The sequence below is a fragment of the Siniperca chuatsi genome, linkage group LG17 (genome assembly GCF_020085105.1).
Source record: "Siniperca chuatsi isolate FFG_IHB_CAS linkage group LG17, ASM2008510v1, whole genome shotgun sequence".
NCBI lineage: Eukaryota > Metazoa > Chordata > Actinopteri > Centrarchiformes > Sinipercidae > Siniperca > Siniperca chuatsi.
In genome coordinates this window covers 9,156,823-9,173,117 of record NC_058058.1, presented here as the reverse complement: position 1 = coordinate 9,173,117, position 16,295 = coordinate 9,156,823, and the positions used below count along the sequence as shown (strand labels likewise).

The 16,295-nt window shown below is 40.1% G+C and overlaps 1 protein-coding gene across 1 annotated transcript in view; it reads right to left on the bottom strand.

Moving 5' to 3' along the window:
- angpt1 (angiopoietin 1) overlaps positions 1 to 14,997 on the bottom strand; it is a 55,137-nt gene extending 40,140 nt beyond the window's left edge. Inside the window, exon 1 of the mRNA XM_044170613.1 lies at positions 14,078 to 14,997. Coding sequence (XP_044026548.1) covers positions 14,078 to 14,491 — 414 coding nt within the window. The 5' untranslated portion in view covers positions 14,492 to 14,997. The remainder of the gene's footprint in view (positions 1 to 14,077) is intronic.
- Between the last annotated feature and the right edge of the window lie 1,298 nt (positions 14,998 to 16,295).

Genomic DNA, 16,295 nt, shown 5'->3' with positions numbered 1-16,295 from the left:
ATATTGGTACGGTGGTGTGGACGCTTGTTTTTATGATCAAAATTCATTCCTGAAAATATTTTTCAGAGTTGGTCCAGACAGGGATAATTTGGCTCTTCTTTGGCCAGATTCCAGTAGCAGCACATATAACTAAAGTCACTGATTGCATGTATGTGGAAGTTTCTGGAAGTTTCTTTTAAATCTCTGCATAAAAGTCATAGAAAATGGTTTGAAAAAAGCATGCAAAGAAGCATGAAAATATATGTTGTATAAATATTGAGCCAGAGCGCGCTATTGCGACAAAAGTAAACATCCAACCTCCCTCCCAAAGTCAAGGGAAGAATCGAAACTGTTAGCAGGCTTCTTATTTTTAGATTTTATAAGCTGTATCAACATGTTTCGTGAGTTAGCCAAACTACAAAATGAAACTGTTGGCTCTTATCTGGTAAACATGTCGCAACTCCAGCCAGCTGTACACGTACACTCTGCCAAAGATGCGTTTTAGGGCGTGAAATGTCACTCTGTATTGTTTTGATAAAAGAGCTGTCAGCAGGATCAGTTTATATCATATCTTCAGCTTTTAATTGTTAGCGCTGACTTAACGTCATTATAAATTGAAATGTTTATAGAAGTTATCACTAAATATGATTAGATGATTAGAATAATGAAAAAGTAATTTTAGGTAGGTAGTACTAAATGTGACCTACAATAAATTGGCATGGTTTTCTACAAACTTTGAAGTTGAGTTTGAAGTGAAATACTGATAAAAACATTAGCAGCACACTTAAGTCCTGATAAAAGGGGACTACTGTTTTATTCTATTTTTATATAGCTTCCTCAAGATTCTCATTTCTTTAGTGCAATCAAATGTGTTATATGTCTAATATACAGTAATATGTCTACTATCAATTTGTGTGTTATTTTAATATTATTTTGTAGCACTCACTGGATGGACAGCTTTCACAGTATTGTTTATTGCCCCCCTTGGATGGAGCAGTAACCCCCTAGAAAAATACTAATGGACCCATTTGACCCCCTCCCAGACAATCCTGGGTCAAACACTGTACTAAGTCATGTTTGACTCGTACCTCAAGCTGATGCAACGTTTACAACATGTGGTTTCTTTTCATGTTAAATAAAAATAAATACAGCCAAGTACAACTTACGCATTATTGTATATTTTCAAAAATCCTCCAGTTCCAATCCTGCCCTCTAATGTCAAAATGGGCCCAAAAATTACTCCAATTAACTATGCGTATCTGGCTGTATGGGAGAGGAAGTACTTGCATTCACCCAAGACATGGGAATGCGTAACGAAAACCAAACAACCAAACAAACTCGGACCTGCTCATTCATCCAGAGGTCTTAACAGTGAGTACCAGGAGAGGGGCAGTCTGTAGTTATTATGACGCAAGTTGTCCAACATGGGAATCTTTCCTCAGGGACACATCCGGGCAGGAATGTCCCTGATGATGGCTTTTTTGTGTCAGTGCTACAGGCCATGTCAGTCTGCCCCTTTTACTGAAGCACACAGGGATACCACAAACCCACCATCCCCCAGAGGAGGCATTTACATCCAAATATTTGAGATAGCATTCCAGTGTACCCTCTAAACATCACAGCAGGGGATTCCTCTGCCAAAAAGCTGTAGAAATAGATGCAAAAGGACGTGTTGTTTTAAGCTCAGCCATGACAGAAACATTACCATGCATACTGTTGTGTGTTAAACCTCCTAGCTGGGCAAAACTTAAGGGAAAAATGGTTCCAGTATTCCAGTTTGTGTGCCAGCAATACTATCTATCAAGCTGGGTGTCTCTTCTAATCAAAATGAATGGGCATTTAATGACAGGAGTTGTTTCCTTCAACGTCACATTCGTGTTTATCTTTCATCCTAACATCCCATTAAGCGAGGACCCCAGAGTTTATAAACCATCGCTGTAGTCATCCTGGGTTACAATCACCACACAGCCTTAAAGATTTCTCACTTTTTCTTTCTGCCGCTCTTTATATCTCTCTATCTCCCTGGGTTTTGCTATCCCCCCTTCTTTCTTACAATCTCTGCTTTACTTTGCTTCTATCACCAAAGACGCACTGACACTATCTCATCAGGTCCAGATTATGTTACTTAAGTCATTTTCTACTCTCCCACTGTTGCTTTGACACACACTGGGCTATATTTCATAGCAGTGGCTGCATGAGGCACTTTTAAGTACTGATGGTGATACATTAAGGCAGTATGGAGTGTGTGTGTATGCATGTGGGCCGAAATTTCCCCTGAGTGATGCTGAACTGACACAATCTAAATAAAAAAGATGAGCAGGAAGACAAGGTGCAGTAGCTTGACAAACATCTCCACATGGAACTGCTTCAGTCTGACCTGCGGTTCACCACGGCTGATGGAGCGGAGGAAAATAGATGTTGGTGTTAATGATAATGTGCAGTTCACAGCCACTATTGTATCACCACCATGTTGCAACATTAGAAACATTTGCTGCAGCCTGACCTTCAGCTGATGATGTATGAAAATGCTGATAATGTGCATGTTTGTGTGTCTTTGTTGTCTGTTGCTCACTGTGATACAGCTCATTCTAGAAAAGCTGCAGGATAAATATATTTGTGAGTCATGCATCTAAAATTTGTTGAATGGCAATCTGACGGTACAATTTGTCAGACATTCATTTTTGGATAATTTACAGCATATTTGCTAAATAAGACAGAAAGATGAGCAGGATTTAGAGAAGCATGGAGGACACACAGTGCATTGTATAAATAATTCCTGGCCTTTCATGTGCCCAGTTTTCTGTTTATTTTTGCATTTCTTAGACTGAAGTGCACACGATGTGCGTATAAACAGTCAAAAACAGGTTGGATCAAGTGATCAAAACCAGTGCAAGTGGGATCATTATGTTCAGACAACAAAGCAAAACATCCTAGCACATCAGGCAGGAATTTCCACAGACCTCCACAGCATCAACTATACAAGAACAAAGCCAAGTCTCCAACAAACGCAAACATTCTTCTCATCTCAATCTCATCCGGTAGTCGCATGTACCTCAGGAGGTAGAATATGGTGGAAATACTGCAAGAAGTATGGGATTATTATAAATATGTGCTCATTGTATTGTGCTTTAGTACACATCAATTGTGGTTGAATAAAGTAATTTTCCTTAACTTTCCAATTTCACCTTGAGGTCAGTTTAATGGACCCTTTGATTGTATCACATGCTCTACATCAGCAGATGGAGTTTGCTCAGTTGTCATGGAATTGTAGATGTTCAGATTTTTTCTGAGCAATTGATTTTTTTGTCAGCTGCTGTTTCCAAGGTCAAGAATGAACTTTGAAACTCAACTTTTAAGCCAACATGAACAAGACATCCTGAACATCTACACTTCCATGACAACTTAGCACACCACATCTGCTGGTCAAGATCATGGGATATGATCGAAAGCTCCAGAACAACCACTAAATGGACCTTGAGGTAAGATTGTTTAGTCAACTATTCCACAGTTTTTCTCATTCCAGGGACCTCAGCTGTAAACTATTATGTATAAGGGAAATGACTTTATTCAAGCACAAATGTGTAAGTACACTGGCTGTTGAATGAGGACATGACTGCAGACAGGAAGTCTGTTTTCACCTGGACATTGTTCAGAAAGGGTTTTTCTGGTTTGACATAACCGTTAATGAAATGTCTTGTGCTATTCTACACATCATGCATCACTAAGATGTATAAATTTACGTTCATAATAAGAGTGCTGTTTGAAAGTCACTGAGAAAATGTGACAGCCTCTTTTCTGTCCGAGCTTCACCCTATGACTGTATGTATGTTACATCTCATTTGATCCTTTACAGGCCATCAGTTAAGCTGAAGTTAATTTCATCCAAACACAGACTCACACACCAACGCATATGCAGAAATGGACATTAGTGTGACACAGATTCGTCTGTACACACACACACACACACACACACACACACACACACACACACACACACATACACACAGGCCTCTGAGGATTAGCCACTCCATCTCCAAACCACTGCAAACATCTCAATTTAAATAAACATCAAGAACCATTTGTAAGCCTTTGTATTTTGGTTGTAAACCCAGACCAAAAAGCACATCCATCTGTTTGATCAATGACAGATTTATGTGCGAGTTCCTGTTAGGTCACCGTACAGCAGCACTAGGACTAGTGAGTCGGCAAACAACATGAAGATCAGATCACAAAACAACCAAATTTAACAGCCACCTTTCAAACCTACAGTGATAAGTATTTACTTACCTTACATAAAACTTAATAGTTGAGTAGAGTTGTGAAGTGCTTTCATGACTCCTTGGAGGATGCACATTCGTGTCCTTCTTTGTTAGTCTGATTTATGTGGTTGTCAATGTCACATAGATTGCTCTCATAATGGTGATAGAACTTCAGTCGGGAAGAACGTTTGCATCCCCTCTCCTGAAGGCACATTTCATGCCACCAATTGAGGTGAACAAGTGTCCTTTACTACTGATCACATGCTGTAATCACTTGCTAAAAATGATCTGCACCAATCATCTTTAACTGCTTCTGTCATTTAGAGTGTGCAGTGGGTCCCTGCAGAGAACAGCTTGATGCAATAGCCATGAATGTCAAACATGGCAATATCAGCATTTATTGCTATAAAAGGTTTAACCTTGTAACTAAATGTGAAAATAACAATTTTAAATGTAGCAGTGTTAAGAAGAAACCTGACACTAAATCAAGGAAACTAAGGTCCATAGCTAAGGTCCATACATTTAATAATTTATGTAGCTCAGAATTAGTGATGCACTGGTCCAATACTGACCTTGAAGCTGCTATTTTTATATCAACAACAAATCGAATGACCACATGTGAAAGGGGTTGCTTGTAGTGACGAACCCACTGATAATTATCACTCAACTCCCATTTCCGCTCAGCTCTATGGAGCATTTTAGTATCTTTCGGCTCATTGTTTTGTCACACAGCATGCCTAGATAAGAAGTGATGTGTTACAGCCTCATGTTATCTCATTCATTGAAGAATGACCCCGATCCAATTTCCAAACAATGAGGTATACTGATCATTAAAGCATCATCAAAGCATGCAACAAAAATGGTGTGTAGCAGGTGTTTTCCATCAGCTAATCACCTGCTATGACATCACTGACTGGGATGTCACCAAAGGTGCAACAAGCAAAAAAGACAAAGGAAAAGAAATGTGGTGAAAGGTCGATAATGTGAATGAATTTATGAGGACTTTTGACTTGTACTGTACTATATTTTGAGGGTGTCATTTTCAAACAGTGGGGAGTAAGAAATGTCAGTGGGTAACCCACTTTACTGTGTCTCTCCTTCATGTCTGCAGTCTCTGTACCAACTCCAGCCCTGGTATTGTGTGGAATGTGAGAAGCTTGGCTCTGATCCCAGACACGGCAAACACAGCTCTGGACAGGGTTAGGAGTGTGTTTTCAAAACACATATGCAGATTTTAGGGTTTATGTGCGCGTGCATGTGCGTCTATGTCTTTTTTTGTGTTTGTATAGTGAATTTGTGCATGTGTGTCCGTGAGCAGGCTGAATGAGGTGTCACACCAATCACAGCATTTGACTGATAAACCTAGACCTGACACGCTCAATTGTCCAATCCACCCACAGAAAACAGACGGGCTATAATCAGCCTGCCATTCTGCATAGCTCCAGACTGTCTACTATCGACATGTGTGGGTCTCAAATTGTAAGTTAATAAATCACATGATATTCACCCACCAACTCTCCTCTCTCACCCACACCAAAAGACAAAAAAGATTAAATAAATAAGTGAGGTAATTCCTGGATGTGACACGGAGGCTTTAAGAACAAGTGGCTCCAATCCCACCACCACAAGAACAAAACAAAAACTAATTTGAAACCATAGCAAAACAGAATCCACAGGGCTGAAAAAAGGTGAAACTGTTCTGTCCTCTGGAACCTCTTGAAGGCTCCCCAGCGCTGACAGACAAAGACATCCTCTCAAAAAGCAACATCTGTCGGGGAGAGTCAAGAGACGCTGCGGGGAGAGTCGGCCTCAGAGGTAGCATGTGGGGAGGCTTCAGGAATTTTTCTTTGGGATTAATAATTGTCACATACAAGGGGATCAAATAACTAAATTTCAAAATTGGATGAACATAAAATGAGGCATCTACCGAGAGCAATACAACTTGAAGTGTATTCAGATTTTTTATGCTCCTACTCCCTGCCAGAATCAGCAATACAAGACATACGTGTTTTCTCAGTGTTATATTTTCCTGGAAGTAAAGCAGCTTAAAAAAAAAAGACACGTTATTGTAAATTCACACTGTGTAGACAACCTGTGGTATCCATTGCAGACGGCTCAAATTCTCCAACGCAGTTTTGTTTATCAATGGCGTTTCAGTTCCCTTGGCCTTCATCAAACCTTGATTTACAGCGCACAACCCAAATGAACCTGAAGTCTGGAGAAAAATAAATAGCAGCAGATACGGGTGAGTAATATTATCATCTGCTCTGTTTATCAAAAGTTATTATAAAACAAAACTACAACAAAGATAAAAGCCAGCTCTGCGACTGAAATAAGTTCAAACACAGTTGTGATTTGCTGCAGGCTGTGATAACACAACATTACTTGCCCACTAACTGCGCACTCAGATTGACTATAATGCCTAATGTTTCACTCTATCTAAGCTATTACTATCTCATATTTGGATCATAATCACCTAACCTTAGCAGTGGCAGAGATATAGCCATGAACCTTGTGCATTTGGCATCTCTTCTGACCATAACTTACACTCTCAGTACTAATGACTTCCACTTGCCTGCCAAAAATAACAGTATTTATACTCATTCTTTTGAAAAAGCTTTTGCTCTTGTTTCAGCCATTTTATAAGAAAATATTTAAATGCCACATTAGAATGAAATATGTAAATACCACTTCCATATCTGAGTAACACACTGCAGAACACGCACATTCGTAATACATTTAAGCTGCTATGATCAATATTTTATATATTATATATATAATTATATATTAGCAATGGATCAAATCACCACATATGTGTGAAAGGGGTGGCTTGTAATGAAAAACCCACAGATAACTATCAGGTAACATTTACTCTTAGCTCTACTGAGCGTTTTAGCATCTTTCAGATGATTGTTTTGGTTTAACGGCCTGCAACTTTAATGTTTTGGTTCAGCTGCACTGCTCTTACCAGTGTAATTTTAATCACAGAAGGCTGCTGTTTTTAGTAAAAGAAAAGCTCTGATAAACCCACTGTTTGCTACCTGTCCAGCAGCAAACAGCAGACAGACAAAATTAGCGACTAGCTGGTGAACATAGTGGAGCATTTAGCAGCTAAAGAGTCAGATATTTGGCTCTGGAGTTGGTGGAGACCAGATAACAGCTAAAAAGAGAGTGACTATTGGACAGGGAGCCAGAGGCAAGACTCAAATGAATGCTAATGTTGCTCCATGTCTGTTATAAGGTAATAATATGTCAATTTTGTGTTTATAGTAGGCCCGCACGATATGAGGAAAATCTGCGCGATAACTTTGTGCAATATTGCGATGACAATATGACTTGCAATAAATAAGCAAATATTAAAGTGGGTATATTAGCTATACAGTTACTATGTCAGCCTGGTTGTCTTTAAATACAGAACAGGATTAGAACTGAATATAAATATAACTAAACATTGTTTCTAGAACAGCAACAGCGAAGTTTACAACAGCAAAGTCACTATATAAACTCAATAAAATTTCACTGGAAACACATCTAAAATGTCCATAAAATAAATCATACACACCAAAACACCTTATACACTAAAACATAAAATACTGAGTGAAGTTTAGAAAGAATGAAGAACACAAACATCAGTCAGTATCAGTCCTTCCTCCTGTCCTCTGTCCTCCTCCCTCTGCTGCTGCTGTGATTCACCTGCAGGTACCGCTGGTAGAAAGAGGAGGGGCTGGTTTGTCTCAGCCAGTAGGAAGTTTACAAGAATTTGCCAAATTTTACGATAAACTAACTACTGGCAAATTAAGCTAAACAGTTAGACTACATACATACAGTACTTAATTTTAGCTTGTTTGTAACAATTCGCTATTAGCTGAGCTAGCGCGCTGTGGTTGTGTAAAACATTTAAAAGACTGCAGACAGAGCAGATTATCGCTATTGCTATTAATATCACTTTCTACATGTTTACATGCTTAGGCTTGTTTAACAGGTGTTTTGTTTTTTTATTCGCGAAAGTTTTATTGCACTTACAGTAATGAGCGTAATTGTCTTCAGCTCAAGGAATCTTCCGAGTTATCTTCATTCTGTGTCTGTGTGCATGTGGAAGAGCTCAGCTCTGAGACAAAGAGCAGGGCAGAGGCTGCAGCGTGGTAATATATACTATGGGGCCTGTTTAATACCGGGTTCCGGTACCCATCCCTAATTTAAATGATTTTTCTATTCATTGCATTGCGTTGCATGACGATGAAAATAACATTTATTGGTCAGCACTAATTTATAGCTTGTTTTGCTGCCTCCAAGTGGCCTATAAAATCAATGAATGCAGGTTTAAACAGATCACTTCCATGCCTGAATGACACGCTGCCGAGCACTCAGATTCATAAAACCTCTGGCAACCAAATGAAGAAAAATTTGCACCATTATGGGGAGTGAATATACTCGAGGGCACATGGAAACACAAACACAAATCAGAGGAAGCTCTCAATTTATTCCACAGATGCACCAGTGGGTGCCAAGCTACAAGCTAGCTACACTGTTTTCAGAAGGGGATATCATAAATCCTGAGTGCATTTAACCGAATGTATAACCTTGTAATTGAAACAAAATAAATCCCATATAAAGTACCCACCAGAGAGTTATTCACTCAAATGAGAAAAGGAACCACATGCTTGTGTTATAGCTGCCATAAGGTAAACTAGACAGATTTAAGACACACAGTGAAATTACCAAGAAATGTACTGCTTCATTTATTGAGCTTTAAAGAAACGTAGGTGTACAATACCTGTCTGCCCAACATCAAAATCCAGCATGTTTGGGGCCATTGGCTGCACTGAAATATGATTTCTGGAAAAAAGGGGGTCTCAAAACAAAGTAGCTTGCCATATTGAGCATGACAAAACAACTAAATGCCCCTTTTCCTGTAAATCAGAAACATTAACAACGTTGTGCTCCCTTTTCACGTCCATGTGGAAATATTGTGGCATGGCCGTAATGTTTTTCCCCTATTCCCATGACATGCTCAGTTTCCTTTTACTTTAAGTCATAGTGCAATTGCGACGGAGACAACTTTTCTGGAAGCTGTTATTATAGTGTATTTCAGCAATTTCCATGGTTTCCTTTTTACAAGTTTTGGGGTCAGGAAGGAAGAGCTTTTTATTCCTCTGAGCATTTCTTAGCCTTTCTGCATCATCCGATTGTTAGTTTTGGCCTACATTATCAGTGAAAATAAACCCTCATAGAGGCAGTCACCCCTAAAATAGATAGGTTTCTCCTTGGATCCCCAGGCATGCTGTGTGGCCCTCTTTTAGCACTAAGTAGAGAAACATATTCACCCTTTCTCGTATGAACTCCCAGTGTGGAAGGGAAACAAGCTGCTGCCCATGTCGGTATATCCTTTTAAACCACTGTTTATGTACCACAGTGATGTTCGTCGAGAGGCAGAATGATGGGAATTTCACAGGGATGAGACACCGTCGATAGTTTTCCCCCCTCCCTTTGTTCAACAGCTTAGTTTGGCACAGGCCGTCCTTCTCAAGAAACACTGCTCTCAACCACTTTCTACTCTCCACATGGAGGGAAATGAGAAGATCTATTACTTTCACTCCCAAGAGCAGAAAATTTGGCTTGCTAAACTTCTATCCGTGCCAGATTTCCGTTGTACTTGAAATATTAAAGAAGCAGGAAAGATATTCTCAAATGTTCTGTGAGATGCGTGCTTCATATACTTTTTAGAACCTTTTTTTAAACAATAATCAACAATAATCAGCAATAACCAGCCCTACCTGAGAGTTTCAAAATCCATTTGAAGATTTTATGAAATGCTTTCAAATTAATAGTTAGACATATTGGGAAAAACACTATTTGCTTCCTTGCCTAGACTTAGATGAGAAGATTGATACCACTCTCAAATCTGTCCGTTAAATAAAAAATATTCCTTTGAAGCACATTTGAATCTGGCTCCTGGTTACATCGGTGACCTTGTTGCTCTTTCAGTGCTAAACCGCTCCCATCAATCCTTGAGATGCTTTGGTTGTTCCAAAATCTAAAAGACCTAAGGAGAGCAATCCTTTGCCATGAGGGCTCTTAGACTTTGGAACAACCTGCCTAAAGGTGCCTGTAGACTGATAAAGGTCATTGGATGTCACACTGTGGGAGATGGGTCTAATAGAGCTGTGGGTGCAATCAGTGTCAGACCGTACAATATACATTTTGAGATGTGTCAGATGTTGCAGTGAATACCTGATGAATCGAAGTGCTATGATGTATATAGAAAAAAAACAAATGCAAGCACAGACCAGTCATCAACTCGCGTCAATGATCGGCTCCACTCTCATGTTTTGAAAATCAAGCAAAGCAATAAGCAAGTTTTGGCCATAAGGTTGGCACGAATTTCGAAATGAAATGTAGATTTTGTAAATGAGTTTGATGTAAATGTTTTAGCATTAGCATTATGCTAGCTCGCCAGTGTATTCTGTGTCTTCTCATGTTGTATTCTGTTTGGTTGGTTTGTGAACGTGGGTTGCAGCAGCAGTCACATTGGTCACATTTGGTGCTACACAACAAAAAATTCTTATTGTTTTATGTGTGAAGGAGCTTGTTTCCTGCTGCATTTTCTCTCTGAGATCATAGCCAAGCTTGTCCGCGGCAAGGCTCCTCGCCTTGCAGGCAGGCCAAGGAAGTAATCCTTGGACAAACACACGCCACCTTTGACTGGTCAGGAATGTTATCAGGGTCCATATACTCTACCCTGGGTTGAGGAAGGAAAGATCTAAGACTTAAAATACTTCCCCAACAGCTGTTTGCTGCATCACTCTCTCTGTCTACCCCCCACGCTGGCCTGAGCACGCAGGCACGGGAGTGCTATCTGGAATCTTCTCCTCCGTCTGTCTCTTTCATCAGGGCTGGCTGGAGCAACATCAGGGTGAGCTCTCGCTTAGACAAGCGGTAAAACGCTGGCGTGTTTAAGATAGATAGACTGGCCAGGACACTTAATCTTCTGTCCAATGAAAAATGTTAACTGCATCCTGATGTTCCCCCCCATGCAGTGTAATTAGGCTGAATTACCACTGTGTGTTTAAGTGTCCCTCTGAAATGACTACTCCAATTCCTTTGTGCTGATCTTTTACTTATTACTTACATGCATCCAGGGAATTAAATTTAATTCTGTTCATCGCACATTTTTAAATATAATCCACCAACTATTACATAATATAACCTTGTCAATATTGGATTTACACAAAACAAAATCATTTTCTACTTGAAAAGATAAATGTCTGTGGCCCTGCAAAACTCCAAAGTATCAGGAAAGAAGCATGATAGTATTAGTGGTGATGACAGACGTTTTCACATGCTCCCCTTTTCCATCATCTGAGGAGAAAGTTACTCTAGCCGTCTCATTAGTCAAACCTTCAGTCTACCAACGCTGCCGCTCTGTTTTCATAGTATCACTTGTACTATCACAGACGGATGAGGTCCACTGAGCAAAGATAAAGCTGGTGTTATTTCACCCCTGGCCTTTCTTGACACATGGATTGCTTTTGGGAGCCCTACAGAAACACACACAGGTTTTCAGACCAAAATAGTGAACCGTTGTAGAAACTCATCAATAAAAGGTGCAGGGTTTATATTTCTTTAATCAGAGGAGCGCACATTGGTGTTCAGCACTCTAAAGTGAAAAAACAGTGCAGAATATCTTGCTTATTTTTCTTATTTCTGCTTATGTAAATGTGAATCTACACATGCAGCCTTGTAAAATTTATAATACATCATGTCTTAAACATTGACATACACCATATACAGTAAATTCCTCCTTTTAACTGAGATAAGTCAGTGATATACAGTCCGATGATAAGCTGATATTTCACAGATTCTAACCTGTAAACTCAAAATCCTTCTCATACAATATTTCAATTGGATTTGGACATATTTGTATCTGCTCTGTGGTTTAGTAAGAGAATCTGAATTTGCAGAAGGGTGGAGTAGCCTCCAACACTATACCTCCCTAATTACAAACTCAATCAACATCTCGCTGAAACATACTGTGACCAACGCCTGGATAATTGATGAGGAATGACTATTTCCTCCAACCTGAGGAGTGAAAGTTTACTTTCTGAGTGTAAATGAGAAGCAGGCACACAACAGAGTAGCCCAGATGGTTTTGGGAGGACACGCTGATTGCTAATGAATAGACTATTGATGAAGTTGAGGTTGATTAATCCCCCAGTTCCACTGTAATCCATCAAATCCATCAGGTGTTGTATATGCATGCATTTGCTTTGTGCTACACCAAATTGTTTTGTAAACAAACCCCCCCCCCCAAAACTATTAGCTTTATGAAATTAATCACAGATTGGACCGGCTAATCTTATTTCAGAACAACAATATTGTGGAAAGCCGAGGAGCAGGAGAGCCGGTTATGCCGAATTTGGAAGTTTGTTTATTTGATTCATGTATTCATTTCAGAGAGATAGTCTCGCTCTCTTTGGAGACACAAAGTCTCAAAGCTTAGAAAAGCAGAATGCCTGCCAAGTCATATCAGTGATGGCCTCACAATTTGTAATACATTAACATACAGTAGAACCATATTTCAACATTGTAAACACCTTGGTGGCTCTGTAAATAAATTGTAATTTAGTTGTTCAAGAGTAATTAAATAGGTGTTATTTTATATCATATCAGCTCAAAAAATGATGATTGTGTTTGTTTTATTCTATAGGAAAATCAAACAAGTCATAGATGTTTTGTTCTTTTATGTGAGTCTGGATTTTCAAGTTATACTTGCACGTCCTTGACTTGAATAAATAAAGGGAGCCTTCTCTTTCTCTGTCTTTTCCTCCTCTGAGTGTCTCTGGGGGCTCTCTCTGACTTCCTGCCATTAAAGAGACAGCCCACTGGAGAACAGTGGGTGACTGACATATAACTACCTCTGCTCTATGACCGACGCTCTGCTCAACTCAACTGGACATCTGTGGAATTTACTCAAAGGGTAGTTTACTCAGGAAAAAATAGGGAGAAACGTAGGAAAAAATTGATGTGTTTGCTGGACGTATACGGAGCGGCAGACAGAGCCTCGGTCCAAGATGTCTATGGAGGCTATAAAATCAGACAGCTGTGTGACATCCAGAACATAAGTTCAATTCAGATAATGTACACAGTTACATAACAGCATTGCAGGGTTAATATAAATTGTGTTGCTAATTCTGGCTTCTAGATTATTAAATACACATTTTGTTGTTGTCTGATAGAAGCTTTGTTTGAAGAAATACAGCCATTCTGCAAATTGACCACAATGTAGATCCAATAATTTTAGAGGTTCATGAGACCAAGGATACTACAGTAATCCTTCCAGTTAACCCCCTTTCTTTGTGCATGTTTTTTTATGTTGTCACTGACATACGAACGCCTCTGTGACATTTCAGTTTGGAACTGGTCACACAGCATCACAGAGAAACTCCTAAAGCACATAAACTCTCCTACTGACAAACAATTTGACAAACAATGTGTCCACTATGAGAACACAGCCCGATTTTAGTCTGAGAGGCACATCGAGAAACCAAAACAAGTTATCTTGTGAAGCCACAAACAGACACTCTGCGAAGACCACACACCCACGGAAACACAAATACTACAGCGTGAACACTTCAAAAGAAACTGATCCAGTTTCATGCATTCCTATTTCGATCTACCATTAAGATGTTTGCTGTTTGATATCATCAAACAGCAAACCAACAGCCGATACTCCTCGCTAAATTATTCTGATAGTGATTTTTTTTTTTAAAGGACTGTTGTTCCACTTTGTTGGTCAACTTTGTTAGAGCTGCATTGAAACTGCACACCACCCTCCTTACCTTCTGTAGCCACTGGGTATAATTCTCCATAATGTGCTCGAGCTGCTGGATCTTCTGGCTGGAAAAGTCTGGCTCAGGTGGCGGAGCGTCTCTTTGGAGAGAGTTGGTGTTGTGCGTTGTTGGGCTACCGGCTTTCGCCTCCTTGCAGGAGCCTCCTCTGGCTCCGTCTCCTTCAGGTAGGATGAACGTATAGGTGCACTGACCATGCTGGATCTTATGAAAGCGTCTGTTGCTGTAATTATTGCTATTACTTCCTGCACTACTGCTGCTACTGCTGCCGCTGCTGCCGCCACCTGTGCTGCTGGTGCTGCTGCTATCCGTCCCTCTCCTCTGCTCCCCTCCTCCACAGCTCACAATCACCAGAAGTGCTGCCAGAGAGAGCAAGTGGTGGCCAAAGTTGTACCACAGCATCATATCAGCCTGGGGTAAAAGTTGCAGGTGAAAGTTCTTGTATCTTTAGCTGCTCCTTCTTTGTTTGGCTGGATGTTCCCTTTAAAGCAGGATCAGAAAACGGTGAAGAACACCGTTAGCCTAGAACATGCGTCATCCATTCTTACACTGGACCTCCAGCATTGAAAGCTACTGCAGACTCTCACTGTGGACACTTAAACATGCAATGTTTCCAAAGCTCCTTTAAGTTTTTGTACTGGCAGGAAAAGTTGCACGCATCTCTTGCAGAGTGACAGCTTGGTTATAAATCTTGATGTTCCTCCAGTAAATCAAAGCCAGACTGTGCGCTTGCATTCATCATTCTATGCATTTAAAATAGGTGCCGGGTAAGCTGGGATGGTGTCGTCAGACCTCCCCTGGTCTCTCTGCCTTCCCTTCCTCCTCTGCACTCTGACTTAACGACTGGGGAGAGTGAGAGAGACGTTCACTCTGAAGAACAGTTCCAAGCTTCCAGCACACTCTGCGCCTGCCCCTCACAGAGCCTGCAGAGGAATGTGAGTATGTGTGCACGGACGAGTGTGTGTGTGTGTGTGTGTGTGTGTGTGTGTGTGTGTGTGTGTGTGTGTGTGTGTGTGAGCCTGGCAGAAAAGGGACCCCAGCACAGAGGATGTGCTTAGACTACGAGGATCAGTTTACAGGCGCTCCAACTGGAGGCTCACGTGGTTGACCTGCCTTTTTGCCTGTGTTGACACAAAAAACTTGTCTAAATGTGTGTTTTTAATTTATCTGCTCCTGAGAAACTACTCTACTCCCTTCAATACTGTATAATGACAGGTGCTATATTACAAGTAGGCACGAGGGAGGTATATTTCTAGGTGTTTTCATTTAATATTCAACTACTTTTGTCTCTCCCCTGATAATAGAAAACCATCATCATGGCAAGTGAGATATTTATAGAGGCAATCATTTTGTTTTCATCCTCTTTTCAATGGAGGTGGTCTTATATCTTCCAAGCACCTTAAAGTTTTAATCCTTAATATTTTCATCATATCATCCCCAAAATTGGATATTATTTATGGGTGGTATTTCTGTTGTAGCCATTCAATGTATTTACATTTATTAGTTACCTCTCTATGTAGTAGTTTACATTGTCAATGGCAGAGTCTGCCATCCTGTGCTGGCTTCAAATGGTATTTGATTCGCAGGAATTGGTTGCATGCACATACTGAACGAAATTTGGAAGCCCATACAACTAAGGAAATACACAAGTTGCTCATCTTCTTCTGTTGTATCTCTGACAGAGCAGCACCCAATGATCAATAAACTTGCCATTTCGAAATGGAACTTTAGGACTTGTAGTATTTAGACCACAGGTGTTGTCAAATCAACCAGAGCTGAAATCTTAAAAGGAGTACTCCACCGATTTAGCATTGCACTTCTATAACAAAGTATTACAAATGATGCAACAAAAGCAGAGATATTGTTTTTATTCGATACATATTTTTCCTTGTCAAAACCCAGTGCCTACATTACCCACAATGCAACTAGACCATTGACAGTTCAGCTGGAGATTTGGGTGTGTTATGCTAATAGCAGCTAATGTAGTGTTGAGCCGTTAGCCTCAAGCAGAGGTAAGGAGTGAGCTACAAAGGTCCGGTAAACTCACTTCTTTCTAACTCCACATTACCACATTTTTTTCAATTTCAAACTTGTAGTCTTCAGCCCTAAATGATGCTGACTCAGGTGACATCACTTGAGGCAATTTATCAAAAGGCTTTATACATCTTTTTGAGACTTTGATGTATAATATCGATTGAGTTCCCCTTCA